Source organism: Pezoporus occidentalis, unplaced genomic scaffold (assembly GCF_034315485.1).
Source record: "Pezoporus occidentalis ecotype Australia unplaced genomic scaffold, CSIRO_AGI_Poc_V1 ctg226, whole genome shotgun sequence".
NCBI lineage: Eukaryota > Metazoa > Chordata > Aves > Psittaciformes > Psittacidae > Pezoporus > Pezoporus occidentalis.
Window position 1 is genome coordinate 1,432,670 of NW_026914138.1, and position 18,423 is coordinate 1,451,092.

Below are 18,423 nucleotides of genomic sequence, written 5' to 3' on the forward strand. Positions count from 1 at the left end.
CCTCATCTTCACTTCCCATCCTCATCTTCACTTCCCACCCTCATCTCCTCATCTCTGCTTCCCATCCTCATCTCTGCTTCCCACCCTCATCTCTGCTTCCCATCCTCATCTCCACTTCCCATCCTCATCTTCACTTCCCACCCTCATCTCCACTTCCCATCCTCATCTTCACTTCCCATCCTCATCTTCACTTCCCACCCTCATCTCTGCTTCCCATCCTCATCTCTGCTTCCCATCCTCATCTCCGCTTCCCACCCTCATCTCTGCTTCCCACCCTCATCTCTGCTTCCCACCCTCATCTCTGCTTCCCACCCTCATCTTCACTTCCCACCCTCATCTCCACTTCCCATCCTCATCTTCACTTCCCATCCTCATCTTCACTTCCCACCCTCATCTTCACTTCCCATCCTCATCTTCACTTCCCATCCTCATCTCTGCTTCCCATCCTCATCTCTGCTTCCCATCCTCATCTCTGCTTCCCACCCTCATCTTCACTTCCCACCCTCATCTCTGCTTCCCACCCTCATCTTCACTTCCCATCCTCATCTCTGCTTCCCATCCTCATCTTCACTTCCCACCCTCATCTCTGCTTCCCACCCTCATCTCTGCTTCCCACCCTCATCTCCACTTCCCATCCTCATCTCTGCTTCCCATCCTCATCTCTGCTTCCCATCCTCATCTCCACTTCCCATCCTCATCTCTGCTTCCCACCCTCATCCCTGCTTCCCATCCTCATCTTCACTTCCCATCCTCATCTTCACTTCCCACCCTCATCTCTGCTTCCCATCCTCATCTCTGCTTCCCATCCTCATCTCTGCTTCCCATCCTCATCTCCACTTCCCATCCTCATCTCCGCTTCCCACCCTCATCTCTGCTTCCCATCCTCATCTCCGCTTCCCACCCTCATCTCCTCTTCCCACCCTCATCCCTGCTTCCCATCCTCATCTCTGCTTCCCATCCTCATCTCCGCTTCCCACCCTCATCTCCTCTTCCCATCCTCATCTCCGCTTCCCACCCTCATCTCCACTTCCCACCCTCATCTCCACTTCCCATCCTCATCTCTGCTTCCCATCCTCATCTCCACTTCCCATCCTCATCTCTGCTTCCCACCCTCATCTCCACTTCCCACCCTCATCTCTGCTTCCCATCCTCATCTCTGCTTTCCATCCTCATCTCCGCTTCCCACCCTCATCTCCGCTTCCCACCCTCATCTCTGCTTCCCATCCTCATCTCTGCTTCCCATCCTCATCTTCACTTCCCACCCTCACCTCCACTTCCTATCCTCATCCCTGCTTCCCATTCTCATCTCCATTTCCCATCTTCACCTCTGCTTCCCATCCTCATCTCTGCTTCCCACCCTCACCTCCGCTTCCCATCCTCATCCCTGCTTCCTATTCTCATCTCTGCTTCCCACCCTCACCTCTTCTTCCCATCTTTGCCTCTGCTTCCCATCCTCATCCCTGCTTCCCATCCTCACCTCTGCTTCCCATCTTTGCCTCTGCTTCCCATCCTCACCTCTGCTTCCCATCCTCACCTCTGCTTCCCATCCTCACCTCTGCTTCCCATCCTCACCTCCGCTTCCCATCCTCATCTCCACTTCCGCAGCACCAATGGAGCTGCAGGGCTCAGTGTCTTCTCCTGCAGTGTATCCATGGCGCTTTCAGCCCATTCCCATCCCACCATGGCCCGGAGGGAAGGGACATCCCACTGCAGTCAAAGCGAGGAGCAGACACGGCAGATGCAGGCATCCAAACACCACTTCTGCTGTCTTCCCCTGGCACTTACATGAGACTTTTCCTCCTCATCCTTTGCCCATCCCTTGCACTGGCCAGAACTGCTGGTTCCCTCTACCTGCCATGGGATACAGAGGCAGATCCAGGCCGGAGATCTGGATCTGCTTCCAGATCAACAGGTCAAGTGGCTCTTTAGAAGTCTCTGGGAAACGATGCTCATATCCCGGATCAGAGCAGCTCCTTTGGCTGTTGCTGCAGGATAAACAATGGGTATTTAAAAAGACTTCTTCATATGTAGAGCCAGGATGGAACAGGGAAGATCCCTGCTTGGGGAGAGATGGGATGCAGGGAACACGAGCTGCAGGGAAGCACAAAGAGGTCCTGGTGCCCATGGATGTGTTAGCAGAGAGGGAACCTGAGGGTGTCCCAGGCACATCAGAGAGGGACAGGGTTTGCCTGGACATGGTAGAGGGGTGAGACAGCTCAAGCATCACAGGATCCCAGCCTGGTTTGGCTTGGAAGGGTCCTTAAAGCTCATCCTTAAAGCCATGGGCAAGGACACCTTCCACTAGACCAGGTAGCTCCAAACGCCATCCAACCTGCCTTTGAAGAGCAGCTAAGGGCTGAGCCTGCGTGAGGTGTAAATCACCCTCCTGATCCCACACGGAGCTTTCACACGCGGCCGCTCCTGCCTCAGGGGATGCAAAATCCCTGCGCTGTTTAATCCCTATCCCACCGCCTTATCCAGGCTGTGAGCACCCAGCCACCCTCATGGAGCGCTGCGGGTTCACACGCAGAGCTCTCATTCTAATCCCCTACACCAAGGGTTGATCCCAGACAGGGAAAGCAGATAAATCAGTGCCTGGCACTCAGCAGATAGAGGTGAGCCTGGGCAAGGGGGCTTTGCTGCTCCCGCGCCCTTCCACCTCAGGTATTAAGCACAGTTTAATCCTCCATCCCTTGTGTTCAATGCAGAACGGCCCCTGTGAGCTCACCAAAGCTGGTTGGAGGGCAGGCAGGCACCAGCTTTGCCTCCTGGCATCATTAAACGCAGCGCATTCAGCTCCTGCCAAGGCTGATACAACCCTAGGATTAAAGGAAAGCTTTTTATAGCTGGGAATCTTGCTCTGTGCCCTGGCTGCAGAGCCACTGTTAGAGACCAAGCGATAACACAGAGCAGGAATCACAGCAACGGCAGCGACACGGGATCTCCCTTTTCCCCCTTTGGCACAGCCCTCCTCAGCTTCCCCATCGCAGGAGGGGGTCAGGAAGCAAATGCAGCACAAGGGATTGCACTGAACCTGCCAAAGGAGCCTTGGAGGGGGCTCTGTCCACCCATGGGTGCAGGGAGCAGAGCAGGGCGCAGGCTGTGCTGCACTGGGAGATGCAGTTACTTTGCACCAGTAACAGTCGGTGCCAGAGCTGTGTCGCAAAGGGCTGCCCAGCCATGGAATCCAGAGCCAGAGCAGTGCTGGAGCATGTCCCAGCCCAGAGCAAAGGGCAGCAGAGGAGGTTCCCCAGCACAGCGAGCACCAGCACTCCAACAGCCCCATCAGCACAAGGGGACCCAGCCCTGCAACAGAGACCCCATGGACCAACATCACCCTAAAGGGCTACATAGGGCTGGTGGGACACCCCCTCTGCAGCAAACACACAATGGGCTCAGGGCCCTCACCACACCACTGCCTGCACCAGAACAAGGTCCCAGCACCTTTCCATCCCTCCCTGATCCCTAAATGCCTCCCAGGCGGACGGAGCTGCATCCCAGCCCCTCTTGTTATTGGGGCTGGAATAGCCCAATGGTGAGATGGGGATGCTGTGGGTGCAGGGAACCCACCTGGAACCATGGGGTGGGTGAGGCAGTGGGTGAGGCGATGCTCTACCCTCTGCCTAAGCAAAAGATGCTCAAGGAGCATCATTCAGCCCTAAATCCGCCTTGGAGGGAGCTTGATGTTCCTGGGGCCAGGCTGGGCTTGAGGCCGCCTTTAATGCTCTCAGCACGGAGACTTTAGGAATAGTTTCCATATCGGGTCCACGGATCTCGCTTTGAAGTTGTTTGGGATCATCTGTCACCACGTTTCCTTGTCAGCACATAAACACGCTGCCATGAAGCTTTCACCCTGTCCCGGGAAGGCTGGAGGAAGCTGTCCATAAACTCCCAGCTCCATAGAAGCTCTTTCCTTGGTAAATACAAGGAGAGCTCTGGGAGCATCAGCCAGGGCTCAGGACAACAGCAGGAAGGGAAGAATCCTGTGTGAGAACAATAAAGCACATCAAAACCGGGCCGTTTGGCTGGGTTTAGGGTGTGTTTTAGGCAAAGCATGCTCCATATCCCACTGCCCTGCAAAGGGAGACGTCTTCCATGCATCCCAGCAGTGTTTCCCAGCAGCATTCACCCTGCTTTTCCAAGGGTTTGCGCTTTGCATCTGGGGCAGCTCCTAACCCATCGCACACCAGCAGCTCCTCTGCCCCATAGGCATGAGCCCAGTGGCCATCCCAGCTGAGGGCAAAGGGAGCATCCCGGCAGGCTCCAAGCGGCCGTCTCACACGCTCACATCCTGTTTTCCAAGCGAAGCTCCTGGGAGCAAATGCATGGATAATGATGAAAGAGGCAGCGTGTACCCTGGGTACCGAGAAGGTCAGAGCCCGCTCCGGCTGCCTGCGCAGGCAGGGCTGAGCTCACGCCATTCCTTGCTTATTATCCCGTTCCCACACTTTCACCCTATGGACACAGGGCTTCGGGGTGCCGAGGATGGCAAGGGGCAGGGACGGTGGGATCCGCTCTCCTGGATGGAGGGGTGGGAAGCAGCGGATGCAGTTTGCTCCCCCCGTGGTGGTGGGGAGCATCGCTTCCCACCGGATTGGAGATGGAAGCATTGGGTCTGTGGGGCTGATCAAAGCAGCTTCCCTCTGTGCTTCCCAAAGCAGCCCCGGCAATCCCGGAGCTTCAGCTCTTCCCGAGGCATTGTGAGAATTAGGGAAAGGGGCATGGAGATGCTGAAACCCAGCCAGTGTCAAAGGCTACGCTAAAGCAACCTCAGGTCCTTCTCCTGCCCCCCAGCTCCCTGTGCTTTCAGATTAGAAACCAATAAACCCCATAACGAAGCCGGGTTTGATGCTGTGGGGAAAGCCAGGGTATTCCCGACTTCTGGCATCTTGAACACGGGGCTTTGTTTCCAACCTTTCCCATCTCCCTCCAGCCGCAGGGTCCTTGTGCTGGGATGCGAGGAGCTTTGAGACGTTTCCACAACCTTCTCCATGGTTTCTGTTTGTGCTGCAGGGATTGCTAAAGCGGAACGGGGTTGGAGGGGGGGGAAAGAGGGAGAGGTTTGCAATAACATCAGCAGGAATTGCACAAAGAGTAGGGAAACTGCCCCCCAAATCACGTCAGCGGCAGAAATAACGTGGGAGAGGAAAGCTCGGAGGGGCAGAGCTTCGCAAGGAGCATCCCCAGGGTGGGTTTGCCTCCTGGATGCAGGAGGGTGAGGGGCTGGCCTCAATTTGGGGTGAAAAGGGCTCTTTTGGGTGAAGCTGAGGATGTGGCTGCCAGTGGCAGCATCCCAAGCAGATCCATGGCTCCATGGAGCCACCTCGGTGCTGCCTCTATGGAGCATCTCCAGCCACTCAAGCTCCCAGTTATCCCCAGCAGCATCCCTGCTTCCCAGCATCCAAGTCCCGGGATGGCTCCTATGCCATGGTGGCTGTTTTAAACCCATGTATTCCTCCTGATTCCCACCTCTTTCCTGAGGGAAGCAAAAGGGGAAAAGCTTCCTCCCCACTGGATGCTCATGTGAGAAGTGGGTGCTGGGATGGAGAATGGCTCCGGATCCCTTGGAATGGGAGCTGAGCAGGATTCCACAGCTCCAGGTACCCTCAAGGGCTTCCAGCCCCTCTGTTTCTCCTGGCATAGAGCACAGGTGGGTGTTTCCATGGGCACACAGCTCACATCCCACCCAGAGCTTGGTGTTGGGTGATTCCCAACTGCTTTAGTTGGGGAGAGACCAGAGCATGGATGAGGAGGGGTGTGATGGGGATGTGATGGAGCCAGGGAGGAGGAGGCAGAAGCTCAAGGCCTGTTTCCAAACCAGCAGCTCAGCCCCAGCCCATGAGCATCCCAGTTCAGAGGGACCCAGCAGAGCAGGATGCTGAGGGCAGGATGCTCTCAGTGCAGGCAGGGGATGGAAACCTCTCCTTGGGCCCGTATTCCTGCAGCATGGAGGAAGGGCAGCAGAGAACCTGAGGAAGAGCCTGGGATCCGTATGGAAGAGCAGATTGCTCAGGAATACTTCCCATCTCCAAGCCAGCTTCCAGCCCCATCTATGGAGCAGGCTGGAGCCGGATGCCATGCAGCAGAGGGATGCAGGATGCCATGCGGCAGAGGGATGCAGGATGCCATGCAGCAGAGGGATGCAGGATGCCATGCGGCAGAGGGATGCAGGATGCCATGCGGCAGAGGGATGCATGCATGCAGCAGAGGGATGCAGGATGCCATGCGGCAGAGGGATGCAGGATGCCATGCGGCAGAGGGATGCAGGATGCCATGCGGCAGAGGGATGCAGGATGCCATGCGGCAGAGGGATGCAGGATGCCATGCGGCAGAGGGATGCAGGGTGCCATGCAGCAGAGGGATGCAGGGTGCCATGCAGCAGAGGGATGCAGGATGCCATGCAGCAGGGGGATGCAGGGTGCCATGTGGCTGATGAGCAAAGGCTTCCCTCCTGATCCAGAGATGCATCCCAGCTCCTGGGGGTTTGACTCGGTGCCATTCGCTCTGTTTCTGTCCCCCTGATCCCAGGGGATGGGACACTGGGAACACTCTAAGGCCTGGTGAGGGTTTTCCTGTGAGGGCAGGGCGGAGGAGCACTTCCCACAGGCAGGATGGGCTTGTTTATGGGGCAAATTTTATCTGCACAAACAGCCCTTGGGCAGGCAAAGTGGATGTGGGATTGTCCTTATCTCGGCAGGCAATCCGAGGGGAATGTAAACACGGATGGGCTGGAAATGCCACAGCACAGGGACATCCTCAATGGGATGGGCAGCAGCAGCCAGGGAGCCATCATCACCCTGTCCTCTGTGGGGCTGGAATGGGGCTCGCAGCCATGGGAGAGATGGGGTTGGGCTGGAGATGGAGCTTCCCCATGCGGACAGGGGGGTGATGGATGGGGGAGATGGAAGCACCCATCCCCACTGCCCACCATGCAAAGCTTTATCCTCCCTTTGGTTTAGTTTCTGCCTGCCTGCAGCAAACCCCTTTGCAATCAATAACTGCAATAGCCCAATGCAATAGGTTTTTCAGGACCTATCAAACAGATTCCCCTCCTTGGGAGCTAAACCAGGATTTAAACTAGGATTTAAACCAGGTCAGTAGCAAAGATGCTGCAACTGATGGTGAGCGGGTGAAGAGATGGATACCTCCAAGAAGCTCCCCTTTTAGAAAGCACTAAGGTGATAACCTTGTCTCCCATGACGATGATGAAGGGCTTTCCTGCCCAGGAAAAAGAGGCACAGGAGTCCTGCCCCCCTTGGACATCACTGAGCTTAACAAAGGCAGTGAGAACTGAGCATCCCTATCCCTGGTCCAGGACAGGGACTGCCCATCTCACACCACCCGGCTCTGCTGCAGCCTTTTGGGGTCTCCTGGGCACCCCAAGTGCCCCCTACACCAATGGGGATGTGCCTGCAGGTCACGGCATGGAGTAGCATCTCTGCGGGACAGAAAGGATCAGCCCCCCTGAAGTAGTACCTCCAGAAAGGGCATTTTGGGGCATTTTGAACACCCTGGAGGGTTTCCCCCCTTTATTGCAGCCAATCCTTGCCCCCACCCTGGGCTCCCCAAGGCACCGAGGGCAGATTCCGTGCTGAAGCCAGGATGTGGCCTTCATCCCTGACCTCCCCACGGCTCCTTGACCCTGTAATGGTCCATTCTTTGGGAGGAGGAGGAGGAGGAAACGGCCGCGGCCGCCTCGCTGGGTTGGGGGTCACGGCTGATGTCATTCCATAGGGCAGGAAGTGCTGTTTTCCTGCCCCAGCTCCCGGTGATCGATTCAGCAGCCGGCACAGGGCGAACGCAGCCCCCCTGGCACCGCAGGGCCCCCGAGGATCTTATGGGCACTGCAGCCTGCCCGTGATCCATGGGGGCTTTGGGAAGCGGAGCCCTCCAAGTGTCCCTCTCCATACTGATGCCGTCCTGGAGAACGGGCTTAGATCCAAGGCCAGCAGGCCAGGCTCCAAAGGGATGAGGTTTCATCCCCAGGGATGGGGCAGTGGAAGCAGGAAGGGAAGGATGGAGAGCGCCGTGTCCAGCTCCGGTGCAGCTTGCGGCGGCCGAGCTCCATCTGTTGGAGCCGGGATGACGGTGGCGCTTGGGCAGGACCCTGCATCCCACCGCCTCCTGGCAGCTCCAAACCCCTTTCACAGTGGATTCACCAGCACAGCCCAAACGGGTCCGAAACACTGCTGGGTCCCTGCTTCCCTTCCATCCCATAGTGACCCCCTCTGCCTCCATCCGCGGGCAGGGCTGAGCTGCCGGCACTCATCACACTTGTGAGCAGCGCGGTGATGCTGGGGCGGGGGGGGACAAGGATGCTCACAGAGGCTTTGTGTCGGGGCTCATCACCCCTGTGCACCCCAGTTCTCCCCCTGCCCAGCCTGGGGACCCCCCCCACCTCCCCGCCGCTCTCCCGCTACCTCTTTAAATGCTTCCTTTAATACGATTTGCAGGAAAACACCATCATTTCTCACTGCCCCACCGGGGGGGAAGACGTGGGGGGTGCGGGACACGTGTGCAGGCTCCGTGTGTGTGTCCCCCATCCCCGTTTGCTGCCTCCCGTGTCCCGTCCCCCCCCCCCGGAGGTGGCAGAGCCATTTGGGACGGACGGGCGGGCTGACATCTGTCCCGCAGGATTCACACGGGGACCACCGGGACCCACCGCAGCGGCCACCTGAGCTGCATGGGGCAAGCTGGGGCGGGGGTGGTCCTTATGGGGGAAACAGTGACCGGGGCAGCGCTGTCAGCATCCCCGTGGGGCGCTGGCTGCACCATATGGGGCCGGGGGCAGTGGCGCTGGGGGGGAACCGAGGGGCACTAGGACCCGGCGTGCGCTGTCCCGATAAACCACGCCCCTTAATTGCATAAGCCACGCCCCTCAAATAAACCCCGCCCCTTACCCCGCCCGTGTCGGGGACCGGAAGATACCAGCGGGGCGGTAACGGCGTGTCCCGGTCCCGGTCGCGGTGCTGACGTCATGTCGGGCCGCTGTTGCCAGGGCCAGACGCCGAGTCGCGATATCCCGACCCCCGGCAAGTGCTTGGCTCTACCCGACGGAGCCCCGCTGCCGCCCGGCGACTACAGCACCACGCCGGGGGGCACCGTGTTCGGGACCACGCCGGGCGGTGAGCGGCGGAAGGAAGCGGACGGCTCCTTGATCGGGATGGGGATGGATGGGGAGGACCTGGTGTGGTTTGGGGGGGCTCTTCCTCAGGGTATGGGGTTGGGGGGGGGGGAGAGCGTGGGGATTGGGGCTTTATGGGGTCCCCCAGGCAGCAGCGCTGTGGGTGCTGGCCCTGCGGGGCTCATTTGGTGCTGGGGGTTCCCATCTTGCTGGTCCCTGGGTGCTTGGTGTGTGCTGTGAATAGGAACAAAGGGGTTTGGGGAGAGGGGGGGGTCCCCACCTTCTGTTGTGGTGGGGCAGCATCCCCTGGGTGCCTGTGCTGAGATACGAGGCTATGGGTGCTGCTCCTGGGAGCAAACCCGTGTTTCCTCCAGGTTCATTCTAACCCCTAACGTTTGCTGTTTCCTTTGGCATAAGTAAACCCTTATATTCCTTGCTTTATTCCTTTATCTCCCTTCTGGAAACGCACTGCCGCAGGAATACATCGTGTCCCTCCCCTCTACCCTTGGTACCGGTGCTGTGCAGCCCTGTGTCACTGCCAGCAGTGGGATCCTGTATGGATTTCATCTTCAACCCAGTACAACGAACCTCTTTGGGATGGAGACAGCAAAGGAGGGCTGCAGCATGCATGGTCCCCATTTATCTCACTGCACCTCGTGTGTCTCCGCGTGCTGCAGCAGGGAGATAACATAAAGGGCTCCTCCATCTGAAAGCTTTTGTGTTTAAGGGTTTGGCTTCCAGGCCCCATCCAGCTGATGGCTCTGGGTCAGTTGTGTGTGTTTCCAGCTCCCTGTGCTTCCACTGATCGCTGCTTTGAGCGGAGCCTTTCCATACCTCTAAGAATTCCCCCTTCAATGAGAGCAGGGAATGATGTGCCTGAACCCCGGCCAAAAGAGCAGACTGGATGGGAGGGGATGGAGGATGCTTTCTTCACCTTGTGGTGTCCAGCAAGCAGGGTTCCAGGGGTTAACGTGCAGAGGGAAGGGGGAAATGATGCTTCTGACTCACTTGGGGTTTGTGAAGAGAAGCAACTGAAGTTCTTGTGTTGCTGTTGCCGTGTATTCTCTCCTTGAAAGCAGCGAGTGGCTGGAGCACTTCAATAGCACTTGCAGTAATTACAGTGGGCGATGGAGAGCGACTTCCTCGGCTCTATTCATTAACAGAGCAGAAATGAGCAATTAACAGCGTGCAGCATAACGAGCCCGAGGGTTCTCATGTGTCTCTGGGGAGGCAACGGATGCCTGGAGCAGGAGGAGAAGCACAAGCCCTGTTTGCCGGCCTGGGGTGTGTGCAGCTGGCACGTCCCCAGCACTCCCGTGACTGTGGTGCTGTTTGGGGACAGAGTGTGCTGCTGCCTGTTTGCCTGCAGGTGCCTGCTTGGGTGCCAAGAGGAGGCATGGTTCAAACCTTATCTTGTGTAGTCTGGAGGAGCCCTCATGGGAACCTTATCAATGCGTTTCACACCAAACGCCCCACGTTCAGGCTCCAAAGTGTCACTTGCAAGCGTGCTGAACCTCTTGCTTCCTCTCTTCATCTGTTTTCTGCTCGCTGAATGCTTTGCGTTGCTGCTTTGCACATAAGCCTGACGTAAGAACCATCTCCTGCTTCGGAAGCACTCGGTTTGGGTCCTTTGCCAAACGTTCCATGTGTGCAGCCCATTCAAAGCCTTAACCTCCTCCAAAGCAGGAGGTTAAACATGAAGGATCAGAAGAAAGAAGCAACCTGAGTTTGTTGTGCCTGATTTCAGAGGGGAACTGAGGATTGTGGTCCCTGCAGTCATCCCTTTGCCTGCGGGCAGCACTGGGGATGTGAGTGATGGAAAAAGGGCTTGGGGCCAGTGCTCTCTGACTGGAGGCTATTGAAAAGGTGGAACATGAACGTGGAAGCTCCTGAGCTGTGTTCCTGATCCTCTATCCATGAGCTGGGAAGCCCTGTTCTCTCCCACAGCTCCCAGCCTGGCTGCCTGCCTTCTCCAGTGCTGCAGCACAGGTCCGTGCTGGGTCAGCCCTGCCTTTGGATCTAAGGAAGCAGCTCAAAAGCCATGGAGTGAAAAGGGTTTCAGCGTCTTGGGATCTCATTCCTGAGACCCAGTTATAGCCATGCCTCAAACCCCAGTGAGTTTCATGTTCCGGGACGGATGTTAAAGGAAGTTGTTTGCCTGTGCTTGTGTACTTGTAGTTAATGCTTCTTAGGGAGTGCCCAAGGAGAAGCTGCTTTTCCCTCTGGCTGGAACAGGAGCAGAGCAGCCTGGCCTTGATCCAGGGAATTTGCAGGCTTCTTCCTGCTGAAGAAGGAATCGCTCTCCAGGGCTTCATGGGTTAAGGCTGAGGTTGGTTTGGAGGGCTCCCTTTTCTGTGTGTGGCTTTTGAGCATCTTCCAGTGCAATTCCTTTATAGGGAACAGGCTGTTCAGTCCAGCTGTGTTCCTAGAAATCCATGTGGAGGCTCCAAGTAATGCACTGGAGCTGGCTTGTTCTACACAGGGCAGGGAGACCCATGGAAACAGACACTAACCACTGCCTGTGTCAAAGCCTTGAATGCCTGGTACCCAAAACCAGACCCCTGGGCAGTGATGGGGAGGCAGTGCCGCATCCTGCCTCGTGTGTGCTTGTGTCTGCAATGCCCAGCCTTTGACACCTCAAATGCCTGCGATGCTGCTGAGCAGGAGCTAAATTCAGTTTGCTCCCATTTCCTTTGGGCGCTGCTGTGGCGTGGAGGTGGAAGGGGATGGATCTGTTGCGTGCACTGTGGGGTTTGGGGTTGTGTTCTCTCTGCAGCATTAGCTATTCCTCAGGTGCCTGATTCACACCATAGCAAACACAGTGTTAACAGCACGTGGCTTGCTCGAAGGTAGCATAAAATGAACAGAGTAAGGGCTAAATAACTCTAAAGGTGGCTTCACCCCCGCAGCTGTACCCTGTGCAGAGCACCAACAGTGTTCTTGTCTCCACCCCCAGGTACCAGGATGATTTACGACCGTAAGTTCCTGATGGAATGCCGCAATTCCCCCGTTGCCAAAACGCCTCCCTCCGACCTTCCCGACATTCCAGGCGTTACAAGCCCAAACGTGGAGGAGTTGAAGATTGAGAGCAACCATGTCCAAAACTGTGAGGAGAAAGCGAGCGCAGGTCAGTGCGTGCACAGGCACCGGTGGGCTGCAGCGCTGGCTCCAGAGCTCACGCAGGGAATGGAGCCAGGATTCCCTATGAGAGTGGTCCCTGAGAGCCTCTGCTCGAATCCATGTGCTTGGTGCTCCCAGGTGATGAGGTTCTCATGGCTTAGGTTCTCCTGTGGCCCCGGGATTGTGACTTTTTGGATGGTATTTGTTATAAGCACTTCATGATGCTGCTGGAGCAGCGATGGATCAATGGGAGCAGCTGCTGCTGCCTCTCTTTATCCAGCCTGGTTTGCAGCTCCTTTGCAGTTTTAAGCTTAGATACCAATTCCCAGTAGGATTTGCTCAGGGTTTTTAGGATCAACCTGAGCTGGAAATCGCTTCTGCCTGGTTTTGACACCAAGCTGTATGAGAGAGGTCCATTTATGCAGCCAGCCTCCAATACCTGCTGTGTCGCTGTTTGTTCCATGTACCCATCACTGTGGCTTCAGCAGAAGCTTGCAGGGGTGCATGAGAGCAAGGTGGAGGTTAGTCTGCAGGAGACCAGAGTTTGTCTGCCCCTTTGTGCACATCAGCACTCAAATGAAGGCTCTGCAGCAGCAACACCGATGAATATTGCTCTTGAGCAATCATAGAATGGGTTGGGTTGGAAAGGACCTTAAGCTCATCCAGTTCCCACCTGCTGCCATGGAGCATCATTGCTGCTCACTCTGGCATCTTGTCCAACAGCCTGGGTACACAGCAAGTATGGAATGTGCTTTTGCATCTTGGTCACAGATGCTTGTACCAGTGATTGTTATCCTTTACATTGCTTTTCACAAGGATATGCAGAGTAGAAATGAACTACTTAAAGGGCATCTTTGCTGCCTCTGTGTGCAAGATCCCCTCTACAGGCAGAGCTTCCATTTTGCTTGTACACGATGGTTTTCCTCTCAAACTTGATGGCTGAGTGGTGATTTTGGGTCCAAGTTGCCCTCTTCCTGAAGCAGAGCTGTTCCTTCAGTCATAGTTTTTGTATTCAGTCATGGTTTTGGTATCTAAAGTGAAGCTTTGAGGACTCATTGGTGGTTTTTCTTCCTCTCAGCAGGTGAGGAAGAGCAGTTTGACATGGACATCTAAAGCACGTGCCCTGGGAGTGCTTTATCCAGTGAAGCACCAGGACCTTGTCTTGAGGATTGCCACCAGCCAGGCTTAACAGTAGCCGATGCCTTGAGTGCCTTCCTGCTTCCCGGGAAAGGCAGTTTATTCCCTTTGGAATGTGTGTCACAAGGATGGAGCCTCAGCCTCCCTATGGGTGCCAATGCGCAAGCGCAGCCCCTGCTGATGACGGGCCTTAGAGTGCCAGAGGAGATGCTCTCAATGGTTTTGTTTCCAGTTTCCTGCTTTTGTTAATCATTTTCATACTGTCAAAGGTACAGAAATGCAATACAAGGGAGAAATAAACATCACTTGGAGCCTCCTGCTATGGAGGGGGACGCAATAAACCCCATTTCCTTGTCCTTTATCCCTTCCAGCAAGGAATTGCCACCCTGCTGGGGGGGAAAGCCATCAGTACAGCCTCAGCTGAGCACTGTGCTACTGCTTTGCCCTGCAAAGCTGAGATGCCTCAAGGTCTCTTGGCAAAGGAGCTCTGTGTGTCCCCTGTGTAATCAGTGCAGGGGGTTTGTGTGCATTGGGGTGGTTCTGTGCTCACCCTCCAGGGCTCAGGATGCAGATGGAAGCGCTTGAAATCGGTTTCATTGGGGGGTTCTGCTTCCAAGCTGCCTTCTCCTAGGGCACAAACTGAGCCTTCACCTCCTGTGCTGCCATTCCTGCTTCCTGGAATGCTGGAGCTCTTCCAGCACACGGGTGTGAGCTTCACGATGGTTTTCTGCTGGGGTCTTGGTCCACCTTGGAACTTTATTGCTGGTTTGCACTTGTTTCTCCTTCTTACAGTAGGATTAAGGCTTGGGGGGGGGAAGAGAGAGTTGAAGTGGGAAGCTGGGAATAAACCTGCTTGGTTTGGAGAGGAGAATGCTCATCTGAGACAATGATTTTACTGTGGGAGTGTTCAATTTGGGCATCCCAAGCAAGTGCTTTTGTTCTCCATGTGGTTTAATAACTGTGCTTGGAGCAGCCTCTAACAGTGCTGCATGGCTGCCTTACAGTGATGGCATCTGCTGGTGATGGAGGCATCCCAAGAGGGGAATTGCAGATGAAGCCAGGGCTTGAACTTCAGACTTCCTAAAGGACAAGGAGTGTCTGTGCCGATAGCATTTAAATACCTGCTAATTAAGCTCGGTTGTGGCATCATGACACGCAAGCCTTTACTAATGAGGAACAGAAGAAGCTGAGACAAAGCAATTGCTGCCGATAAAACTTGCCTTTCTTGCAGATAAGATGAAGCCCTTTCTCTGAAACCTTAATGGGAACCCATTGGGATGGGTTGCCCTCGGGTGCTGCGTTATCGGGCTTGCAACTCCAGCTGGGGTTTGGTTATGAGGAGGGAGGAGCTGTGATCGCTGCTGGGGCTGCTGCATTCATGGCTGGGCATGGAAATGGGGCTAGAGATTGCTGCGGGGCTGATGGGTCCTGCCCATCGCAGCGACTTCCAGCTCCCGTTCCTTGGGAAGCAGCAGATTTGGGTTTAAACTGCATTAACAGGAGTTCATCCCAAGCCGGTCACTTTTGGGAAGGCAAATATAACAGACTTAATGTTTGCAGTGATTTGAGTTTGTTTTCAGTGCTGGGGCTACGTTTTCTTGCTCTATCCTAACCAAAATGTGATGGTCGCTCGAGCATGGAAGAGTTGTCCTGATGTTATCCTTAGTGAATGGGTTTCATTGGGAAAGGATGGGCTTTTACCCTTCCTGAAGTACCTTCCCCCAACTGTGACACCCACTTTATCCACTTTCAGAGCACTGAAAAGAGTTAAGGTGCAGTTTGCTGCTTGTCCTTATGATGGGATGCTCTGAGACCTGGTACCCACTGGGCAAGGTCCTGCTGTAGTACCCAGTGGTGACGGTGGGATGGGGACACGATGCTGGTACCCGCTGGGCTGCCCATCCTGGGGTGGAACAAGCTGGTTTCAGTCCTGCTGTAGTACCCAATGGTGATGGTGAGATGGGGACACAATGCTGGTACCCTCTGGGCTGCCCATGCTGGGGTGGAACAAGCTGGTTTCAGTCCTGCTGTAGTACCCAATGGTGATGGTGAGATGGGGACACAATGCTGGTACCCTCTGGGCTGCCCATGCTGGGGTGGAACAAGCTGGTTTCAGTCCTGCTGTAGTACCCAATGGTGATGGTGAGATGGGGACACGATGCTGGTACCCACTGGGCTGCCCATCCTGGGGTGGAACAAGCTGGTTTCAGTCCTGCTGTGTTACCCAATGGTGATGGTGGGATGGGGACACGATGCTGGTACCCACTGGGCTGCCCATGCCGGGGTGGAACAAGCTGGTTTCAGTCCTGCTCTAGTACCCAATGGTGACGGTGGGATGGGGACACGATGCTGGTACCCACTGGGCTGCCCATCCTGGGGTGGAACAAGCTGGTTTCAGTCCTGCTGTGTTACCCAATGGTGATGGTGGGATGGGGACACGATGCTGGTACCCACTGGGCTGCCCATGCTGGGGTGGAACAAGCTGGTTTCAGTCCTGCTCTAGTACCCAATGGTGACGGTGGGATGGGGACACAATGCTGGTACCCACTGGGCTGCCCATCCTGGGGTGGAACAAGCTGGTTTCAGTCCTGCTGTGTTACCCAATGGTGAAGGTGGGATGGGGACACGATGCTGGTACCTGCTGGGCTGCCCATCCTGGGGTGGAACAAGCCGGTTTCAGCCTTGCTGTGAGTTTCTGACCCGCAATGGCCAGGGCATGATTGGGAGCCTTGTATCAGGTACCAAAGCATCTGCTTGGCTTGTTTGGCTTGTCAGCTATTGCCAGTAATGCTTTCAAATCCCATTCCCTCCCACCCAACGCTCGGGATAACAAGTGCTGGAAGTGTGAAGTATTTTACCCGTGCCTTTGCATCGGTATCTGTGGCTTATGTAGATCTGGGGCAGCATCAAAGCACCAGGTGCCTCCGACAGCAATTCAGAGCCGATAATTCCAAAGGAGGATGAGCACCCTGAGAAGCACCAAGGGGGGCCCAGCAGGGCCCTGGGGCTGCGGTGCTGGGGGCAAAGGGAAGCTGTGAACGTGTGAACCTGGGTGCAATTTGTCCCCAAGCCGGTGCCTTGAAGTTCTCTTGGTGTGGGGTCTCAGCATCCCCTGCTCCCGTTCCTTATCCTTCATCCCAGGTGGGTTTGGACCCATATCTCTCTATGGTGGGTCTGTTGCTGGGTTTTGCACCAGTTTCTCCATGGGGTTTTGCACCAGTTTCTCCATGGGGTTTGTACCAGTTTCTCCATGGGGTTTTGCACCAGTTTCTCCATGGGGTTTTGTACCAGTTTCTCACTGGGGTTTTGCACCAGTTTCTCCATGGGGTTTTGTACCAGTTTCTCCATGGGGTTTTGTACCAGTTTCTCCATGGGGTTTTCCACCAGTTTCTCCATGGGGTTTTGCTGCTGAAAGCCCTCGAGTAGGGGAGCATCTCATTGCCCTCCTGGAGGTGGTTTAGCTTCAGCATCCCTATGTGCTGGCATGGGAAGGATGGAGCCTTGCCTGTATCCTGTGCCTTGGAGGAGCAGCAGCACATGATCAGGGTGGAGCATAGGCACAGTTTGCTCTGGACACAGAAGGAACAAGCATGACCAAGCAGACCCAAGGGCTTATCAAAAGCCCGTGTGTACAAATGGGGCCCAGGGTCAGGTATTGTTCACCCCGGGATGCGGAGCAGGATGCGGGCGCCCTGCACGAGACAAAAAGGGGCAGGGATGGGAAATGTCAGGATAAAGCCAACACTTGTCCCCTCGGACCTCCCTGGAGCATCCCAGCTGTGCACAGCAGCCACACACACGGCTGCATCCCCTCCTCCTGGCAATCCCCATGCTCAGCCCATGGCAAAGGCAGCTCCTCAGCCTCTTAGTGTGAGTGGTGTGGTTTAGCCAGGCTTGGAGTGCCAGAAACAGAGCCATGGAATGGAATGGGTTGGAAGGGAGCTTAAAGCTCATCCAGCTCCCCATGGGCAGGGACACCTTCCACTAGAGCAGGATGCTCCAATCCCTGTCTGAATCCCAGTCTCCCTTCTATCAGGTTCAAGCCATTCCCCTTGTCCTGTCCCTGCATCCCTTGTCCACAGCCCATCTCCAGGTTTCCCGTAGCCCCTTGAGGCACTGGGAGCCAGCTCCATGTCCCTGTTTGTGTATTGGGGCAGGAGCAGAGCTGCGCAGCATCACCCTGCTCCGAGATTAGATCCATGCTTCCCAGCCCAAGCCGGGCTGGCCCTGCTTTAAGCACAGCTTTATCATCACCAGCATCCCCGCTTTGATGTTTTCCTTACAGCCCTGGAATCTCAGCCTTTATTTTCCCACTGGGAACGGGCCTCTCCCTGCCCTACAACAACCTCTGAACCCGCTGCTTGATGGAGGGGCAGAGATGGCAAAGATAGAGCTGGAGGAGGGCGAAAGGGCTGGGGGGGCGAAGCCTCCAGTAGCAAATCCATAGAGGAAAAAGGCAAAACCGCTCGGATTTACTCCCCTCCGGAGCCCCCATTCCCGGGTTTCTGGGTGCAGCTGCCTCCTGCCAGGGGTTAGCCCCACACACGGCTTGACAGCCCCTGCAAATGACCCTCTAATGAGGGGCTGGTGGCAGTGTGAACGCTGTCGGGATGTGTAGGGAGCCAGGGGCGGGTCTGCCTGGGCTGCGGGGCCCAGACGCGCTTTGTTTATCCGCCGGCTGGGATGTGGATTGGGGATAATCAGGCTGGGCTTGGGATGTGGAGTGGAGCTGCTGGGGCAAGGAGGGGAGGGATGGGGATGGCCCCGGCCTGCCCCTGCCCGTGCGCTCCCACCGTGCCCTCCGCTGTGCTGGCTGCAGGCAGGGCGCTGGGACCTCACGGCACTGGGACCCCATGGCAGTGTGTCCCCATGGCAGTGCGTCCCTATGGCAGTGTGTCCCCATGGCAGTGCGTCCCTATGGCAGTGTGTCCCTATGGCAGTGTGTCCCCATGGCACTGGGACCCCATGGCAGTGTGTCCCTATGGCAGTGTGTCCCCATGGCAGTGTGTCCCCATGGCAGTGCATCCCTATGGCAGTGTGTC

The 18,423-nt window shown here is 56.1% G+C and overlaps 1 protein-coding gene across 2 annotated transcripts; it reads left to right on the forward strand.

Moving 5' to 3' along the window:
• The first annotated feature begins 8,942 nt into the window (after nucleotides 1-8,942).
• EIF4EBP1 (eukaryotic translation initiation factor 4E binding protein 1) lies at nucleotides 8,943-13,722 on the forward strand. Of its 2 annotated transcripts, none has more exons than XM_062621015.1 (3): nucleotides 8,943-9,125; nucleotides 12,081-12,251; nucleotides 13,323-13,722. In XM_062621015.1, exons 1-3 carry the CDS (start codon nucleotides 8,978-8,980, stop codon nucleotides 13,355-13,357), a joined length of 354 nt encoding a protein of 117 aa, XP_062476999.1. In that variant the 5' UTR covers nucleotides 8,943-8,977; the 3' UTR covers nucleotides 13,358-13,722. The 2 variants fall into 2 exon arrangements, with proteins under 2 accessions (XP_062476999.1, XP_062477000.1); XM_062621016.1 differs by having other exon boundaries at nucleotides 13,326-13,722.
• The last annotated feature ends 4,701 nt before the right edge of the window (nucleotides 13,723-18,423 follow it).

Bases quoted from the DNA above. Each gene is read 5' to 3' on its own strand.
- EIF4EBP1 (XM_062621015.1), top strand. From the start codon at position 8,978: ATGTCGGGCCGCTGTTGCCAGGGCCAGACGCCGAGTCGCGATATCCCG. The intron at 9,126-12,080 runs GTGAGCGGCGGA...CTCCACCCCCAG, and splicing joins GTTCGGGACCACGCCGGGCG to GTACCAGGATGATTTACGAC. The intron at 12,252-13,322 runs GTCAGTGCGTGC...TCTTCCTCTCAG, and splicing joins TGAGGAGAAAGCGAGCGCAG to CAGGTGAGGAAGAGCAGTTT.